The sequence below is a fragment of the Nannobrachium achirus genome (assembly GCF_963921795.1).
Source record: "Nannobrachium achirus genome assembly, chromosome: 1".
NCBI classification, from domain to species: Eukaryota; Metazoa; Chordata; class Actinopteri; order Myctophiformes; family Myctophidae; genus Nannobrachium; species Nannobrachium achirus.
The window spans coordinates 20,001,737-20,009,190 of record NC_137810.1 but is presented as its reverse complement, the minus strand read 5'-3'; the positions used below and the strand labels follow the sequence as shown (position 1 = coordinate 20,009,190).

Genomic DNA, 7,454 nt, shown 5'->3' with positions numbered 1-7,454 from the left:
AAATCTTCACTGCATATTTTGCTGCAAAATTTCTCATGTCAGTAGAAAGTGCAATATAAAACATCTTACACGAGAGTCCCCCTTACTTACACGAACAATGAAAAAATTAAATAAATTCTGACATCATGGTCTGTTGTAACATGATATTTTAATAACAATTTATCTACAAAAACTTGACTGACACCACTGTATTCTGGTCTTCATGGAAAGTGCACTGTCACTGAAGCAAAATAACATATAAAAAATTACATACAAACATACTGCACCATGTTTATGTCCATTCATTTGGCCTTGGTAGTTACTGTATAAATGAGCAGGGTCATTTTTCAACAGGATGGTTCATCTTGATTTTGCTTTAATCTGAATTTCTACTGTATTTTTTATCTTGTTAAACGTGTTCTGGTGTAACAACTGTGTTTCTTGTGTTGCTGATCCAACTATTATGTAATGGCATGGCACTTGTACTGTATGTTTTGCCACAGAAACCCAAATAATTAGATCAGTACATTCTACCAACTGCGCACTGCGTTGGTTCTTTTCCAAGTAACCAAACAGTTTGGCGATAAAGTAATCCATTGGACATCCATTGGGTCATAGCACAACTGTCAACCCCCCCCCCCTCCCATATCAGAATGGGTATAGTACCCTCATCCATCAGAGGCCATTGACATTCCAGAACCCCCTCCCCTCCCCTCAAGCAGCTGTTAACTGCACAGCTTGGTGGTCTCATAATCCAGGGAGTTTGGCAGGCGTGAGCTGAAGGCCTGCAAGGAGGCGTGGATGCGGACCACCTCGCTGGCAGTGAGTTTGAGTCGATGCCGGAGAAGACAAGCAAACAGATCCAGCCTCTGCTGACCGGGAGGGGACAACCGGTTCACCCGGTCCCGGATTTCTAAAAGCTGGAGCATGGCTGTGTCCTGGGAGCCCTGTGTATATGGGTAGTCCAGCTGCAGAATCAAATCGCGGATCGCTTCCGGGTCAAAGTGCATGCTGTAGCCAAAGACCTGAATGCTGTTGATCTTCATGTAGCCCAGGTTCCGGGCGGGATCCATCATTTCCAAAGGCTCATAGTAAACACTGTCGTTACCCGGCGACGCTCCACTTTGCACCTTTATCCTACTCCGAAGGTAGATGTGGATGGTCTCAAAGAAGGTTTTCCATGTGTTGCCTAGTGTTAATGTCCAATTGTAGCACTCCAAGGGCAGGTCCAGCTTGGTGGCCTGCCAGTCTGGGAAACTGTTCTCACTGACAGGGATGTACCAGCTCTCTGAGTGACTGCCTCCAAACGGGTTGATGTATAGAGTGAGGACAGGCTCCAGTGTGCTGTTCTTGGTAAGGCAGATCTGAAGGGACACGCCTAGCAGCATGTGGACCATGTTGGATTTGTATTTGTTGCTCTTCAACGTCAGCAGCATCCTCTTCCTCCACGACGGGTCAAACCAACTGTTGAGGCGCATGTCATTGCTGATGAAAATGGCATGGACCTAGGACACACAGACATATACAGTACACATAAGAAGTATGCCAAGGGGCGCCCGCTGGCCTACCGGTCCGGGCACATATACCACTTAGCCATTGCCACATACTGTAGGCATGGATGCCTGGCGGCGTCACTGGTTCGATTCCCGATCCTCCCCCCATTTCCTGTCAGTCTACTGTCCTATCAATAAAGGCATAAAAGCCCAAAAACTAATCTTAAAAGAAGAAGTATGCCAAAATGCATGCAATACAACAATACACAAACATATTGGTTGTTAGAAAAAATAGAATTGCCTCAGGCCTGTAATACAGCTAGTGATAGAATTACATTTGCTAACATATCATTAGGGAGGCTTTAGTTCCTCAGTGGCTGGCAGCCTAAAACGTTATAGTGCTGAGTGGTTCCCATGTGTAAATGAGTGTGCCTCTATTCCCCAAGGCTATTGTTGGAAAAGATAACTCAGCTTTCAGACAGCCTTACATTGTAAAACAAAGGGCAAAAGAAAAACACCTCTAGCCTGCGGTCAGCTCTCTGCAGTAGGTAGCGGAGCTCCAAGTCCTGGAGGTCTGTCTCGAATCCCAGGTAGTTTTCCGTGGAGTCGGCCACCATGGGCCTGCAGGCCCCTTGTGTCAGCGCAAACCCAGGGTTGCAGCTCCCACAGCGGGTGTGGTTGTCTGGGGCACAAGCAGCGCAAGCTGAGCCCTCCCCAACAGAACAGGGTGGAGGCAACTGACACGGGCTGTGCTCATATTGGCAGCTGCAGCTCTGGAGCTCCTCAGAGAATGTGCCTAGTTGGTTATTCTCCGAGCAATACAACAGAGACTGGAAGTGGCTCAGCCAGTAGGACTGAGGCCTAAGGGAAAGGGGAGAAAGAGATGGGGGTCATTAGATTGGTCATTAAACATGGCACACTGGAGGGTAGACTTCTGGCTACTATAAGATGTAGTTTCCACAAATCAAAATGAGGTACAGTAGGCCTATATGCTGTATAGTGAAGAATGTGTATGAGGGGGAGAGAGGGAGGAGAGAACAAGGGGGAGAGTTACAGTACGTATATTAGACAGACAGAGAGAGATATAGATGTCTACGATGTCTTTCAGCAGGTTGTGATATACACTGGGAATATGGTTAGTTAAAAAGTTTGGTGCAGCTGTACAGAGCTCTTAGAGATATGCATAAATCCAGGGATTGGAGTTTGATTCCTGTCAAGAGCGTTTTATTTGCTGTGATCCCTTTGCACTTCTTACTGTATCAATGTGGCTTTACAACTGCAGGCAGCTTTTAAAAAGAAGGAAAGGACACTTTGATGATGGTGTATTGTGTTTAAAGGTTAGAGGGGAACATGTTAATGAACTGAAGGTCCCTGATTTTTAAATCTGTAGAAACCTCTACAGACCAAACTCTGCCAGTAGACAGGAGCTATAGAAACCATTACAAATTAAATAATGTCTGTAGTTTTTGCAATTATGATTTACTTTTGCCAGAAATGAATGCGTTGAACTGTGTTCCATAAAACATTTGTCTGTGAAGTGGCTGCAAGTATCGCGTTCCCCCGCCCTTTCCCTCTTTCTTTCTTTCTTTCTTTCTTTCTTTCTTTCTTTCTTTCTTTCTCTCTCTCTCTGTCTCTCTTCTTTCTCTGTGCATGTTGTCCAAATATTGTTTCCAGTTGGCACTGGGCAAACAAGTGAAAATGCTCTCCCTTAACGAGTCCCAACGCCGATTCAATACTGGGTAGTCAGGCCCACTAAAGCCTGCGGCTACCACCGATGGTGTGATTCAGACTGTGTAAATACGAGCGATTTTCAAAGCCTTGGTGTGTAACACCAACAGGCCTTTACACCTACTATCGAGACACTTTGATAAAGATGGATGCCCACACAAGACATTGCTTGTACTTGGTAGATATCAGGTGCGATTCTCCAAGTGCGATTGAGCATGGGTGTAGAACACTCAGTAAAATCCATGTTAATTTAACTCAGAGACTGTACATGGGTCCATTTGGTTCAATTTATCCACTCTCTGATTTAAATGAACACTAAGCATTTTACTGTTATGCACTAGCTTCCTTTAACTACTCCCCCAGGCAATTATTGTAAATAACAATAATGCTCTTACTCATCTTGTGTCAGTATATGAACATAATTGCACTGTAACAGCAATGGATTTCCATTTTAATTAGCAGTTTAATTGTCAAGTAATGAGAAGATGTAATGACAGGATGAAACCGCCAACTGTTGTTTGAAGCAGTCCTTACCAACTATGGAGTATGTGAAGTGGAAAGAGGAGATATGTTTGAAACATGCTGGGTAAAGCAGAATAGTGCACGGTGCTTTCCAATGAATAGTACATGACTGCCTGTTGTCACCAATGAAACTTCATGTTGAAGGTGGAGTAAGTAATATTTTTTGAAACCTTGAAACTATTCATACCCGGAAGAAGGCTGTGCTGGCCGCTAACTATGAACTAGCCACTTCAATAAAGGCTTTTTCACCAGAAGAGTGACTTGGTTTCTTTAGGCCTATTCTTGGTCACTAATCTCATCCAATCAGGAGAGAGAACCCATAATCGGCTTCAATGTTGTAATGTTCCCAAATCCAAATGTTGTCTGCAAAATCTTTGTCTTTCTTTCATCACTTCCAATTTCATTTGTTTATCCTGTATCTCCATCCTGATTGGATGAAATTGATATCCCGAGTCTGACATGAAAATGTTTTTTTTTACAAAAGAGAATCAGAGAGAAACCTATTACTGAACAAACACTCAATACTATAGACTGCTATATAGACTATAGCAAGGGTATTCAACTAGATTAGACAGGGGGCCACAATATTGTAAAATAACTTGAATTCTGGGGCCACAAAAATGAACAAAATGTTCATGGTTAACCATTTGACCATTTGTTGTGTGCTATAGGTCCAATAGGACACAACAATGGACATAATTGGATAGGATAATGTCTGTGGCAGTCCTTTATAGTGCACAGACTTTAATTTCGATATTAAGAAAACAGGAAGTACACAGTATTACATTGTGTTCTATGCATGGGTCCATGGCATGGAATCATCTTTGTGAGAAAAATAGTGGAGGCAGACTTGCAAGGTGAAGTGTTCGTATGAATGGGCATAGGCTCTTAAGATGTGTTTCATCACTTTCATGAACCATTAGTTGAGAGCTCTACCATCTTTCAGCCCAGAACGCTATTTAGGATGAAAGAAACATTCTGTCTTTGATGTAATGAACACCATCTGTGGATACATTGTGTATCTGGCTCTGTTAATAACCCCATATCTCCTTGGATTTTGTCATATTGGTATCATTTCGGTTTCTCACCTTCTAGGGTTGAGCCTAGTGACCGCCCCTGTCCTACACTTTCATGCATGTATGTACTGCTATAAGCAGACTCAAAATGTAGTATTTGTGTGTCACTCCACCGGCAGGCTGCTCGGCTGAATATGTCTGGTTTATAGCAATTATTACTGTCAGAATATCTAACTATTTAACACTCATTTCAACAGAAATCACTTAAACACCCCCTTTAACTTCAACAAGTGAATATAAGTAGCATCCATTAGTCACATGAACCTTAACGTACCTTTTCTGGGCACTTCATAATAGGTGAATATTCGTAAGATATTCAGCAAAAGTGGCAGAGCTACTGTACATAAGCTACATATTGTGTCACTGTGCTGTGGGCACATTATGAGCTTCTAGATCAGCTATTTTAAAATAAGAGGTTCGGTTTAAGGGGAGGGGGGAGGGGGGCAAGTACAGATCCCTGGGGTATCATAGCCTCGCGTAGCCAGGCTTACTCATCTCCGAAGAGAAAAGCCTGGTGACAATAGAAGGCAGAAAGCGTTCAACTTCCGCCGTAGGAATTTCACCGGAAGCTGTATTTTTTTCACGGTGCGGTGTTCCTGCAAACGTATTCCCTGCACGAAATTAACTCTGGTCTACGTCTCCTGCTCCGTCGGTTGCGCTCGCAATAAACAATATACAAACAAAAACATTGATTCAAGCAATGTTACACCTATTAAGAGTGAGTTAAGAGCTACAATCTATTTTAGTTTTTTCGCTGGGGAAGGTAAACAGACCCGCACCGCATGACGTAACGTCCGTTAAACGCAGACCTCCGCTAGAAATCTTGGAACACACCGGAAGGCATATTGTCTACAGGGTGGGGGTATCATGGCCAACAAAATATATACAGTACTGTAAGTGGACAAAGAATGTGGCCTTTAATTTAAACAGTTGTAATACAACTTGTAATACAAGATTTAAATTTTAAGCAAAATGAAGCACTGATGAGATCCTCACACATAAGAAAAATATTTCTCTCGTCTGCTCTAAATAAAAGATATGAAAAGAAAAATGGAATGAAATGATGTATAATTATGCCTAATGGCAAACATTTTCAAACAAAGAGCACCATGCATCCTTATCAGTATTCAAGTTAATAGCCAAGTCTGCTGCTCCCACTGGATTATTCACTCATAACTGTCATCGCAAAGGAAAAAGTGCTGTAGCCTCAGGGAGCAAAATCAATCACATATCTCTCATCCGTCTGTAGTGCCACGCACAGGATGTTAGGGGGTGGGGGGCTCCTTTTAGAGCGTCTGCATCACTGCCAGGCAAACTGACAAACATTACATTCTCTATCTCTCTCATCCACATATGGAATATTCTCCAATTCTGCGCCACAATAATAGCACAGATAAACACTGAATGGTTTGGGGCAATGGTTCTCTTACTTCCGTTTCCCTGGTGAGTGTATGGGATTATCAGAAACAGGGACCAGTGATTACAGTGTAATTTGGCAGTGTTGGAAGAGACAGACAGACAGACAGACAGACAGACAGACAGACAGACAGACAGACAGACAGACAGACAGACAGACACACAGACAGACACACAGACAGACAGACAGAGAAGAGAAGAGAGATGGAATGGATATTGAACACTGTGAAGTGTAGGGTTAGTGGCTGCAGCAGCGTTCACAAATCAAGACATGAAGTGCTGAGGGAGAGAAAGTGTGAGTGAGTGCGTGCGTGCATGCAGGGGCGCCACAGTGGGGGGAAAAGTGGGACTGAGTTACCAGGGCCCAAAGTGGTGGGGCCTTAATTATTTTATACTTTAGCGATTGAAAAATAGCAGACATACAAAAATAGCAGAGTCCAGGCTCACCGTTCTCTGGGCAGGCGAATATGAGGCTGCCTCTGGCACCTCTTACTGAGGCTAAAGAGCTTGAAGACGACTCGCTGGGCCCGTCTCAAGAGCACACGCATGCTGTTCTCCAGCTGCTCATAGCGCCACTGGAACATGCTGTCCAGCGACCACAAATGTTGAATGGTTGAAACATTGAGGAAGATGTTCTGGGGCAGCCTCGTAAAGAAGTTCTTGAACTCATCTGCCAAAACAATAATAAGTGAATAGTTTTACTACAGCATGGGTTCGCTTAAAACAGCTGTTAAGATGTTATGTTTAGCAGAAATTGCATTTGACGGGACTATACAGTAAATACCCTGAGGGTATTGTGGCATTACAAATTGTAGCACAGCTGACCATTACTAGGATGTTCTAGAGATCTAGACTGTTGAGGTTAAAACAGAAGCTGCTAAGGTGCAGTAGTCAGGTGCTATGGTAAAACAGGTGGTTGCTAGGGTATAGTAAACAGCATTACCATTTGAAAGAAGAAGCTACCAAGGGACATTGATTCTGTTTCATACCACTTTATTTATTCACTAAGTAAGTGTATTGTAATTGTTGTAATCATCATAATGAAAACTCTTGAAACATCTGGTGCTTGTTGCAATAATATTTTCAATTATTCAAAGCTGAGGTTATCCAGTGTCTTCTTCCTGGTGTTTTTGCTTCATCATCACTACCATCATTCATCATCATTAAGCAGTCATACTGTACATACTTAAGCCCCATTTATATATATATATTTTACTGTATACTGTATGTATACTGTAAG

General features: G+C 42.8%; 1 protein-coding gene across 1 annotated transcript in view; it reads right to left on the bottom strand.

Annotated features, from left to right (window-relative positions):
• Positions 1-704: 704 nt before the first annotated feature.
• brinp3a.2 (bone morphogenetic protein/retinoic acid inducible neural-specific 3a, tandem duplicate 2) overlaps positions 705-7,454 on the bottom strand; it is a gene marked incomplete at both ends in the record, with an annotated part of 31,102 nt that continues 24,352 nt past the window's right edge. The window contains 3 exons of the mRNA XM_080724211.1: positions 705-1,484; positions 1,991-2,333; positions 6,662-6,884. Of these exons, the coding sequence (XP_080580337.1) occupies positions 705-1,484; positions 1,991-2,333; positions 6,662-6,884 (1,346 nt within the window). The remainder of the gene's footprint in view (positions 1,485-1,990; positions 2,334-6,661; positions 6,885-7,454) is intronic.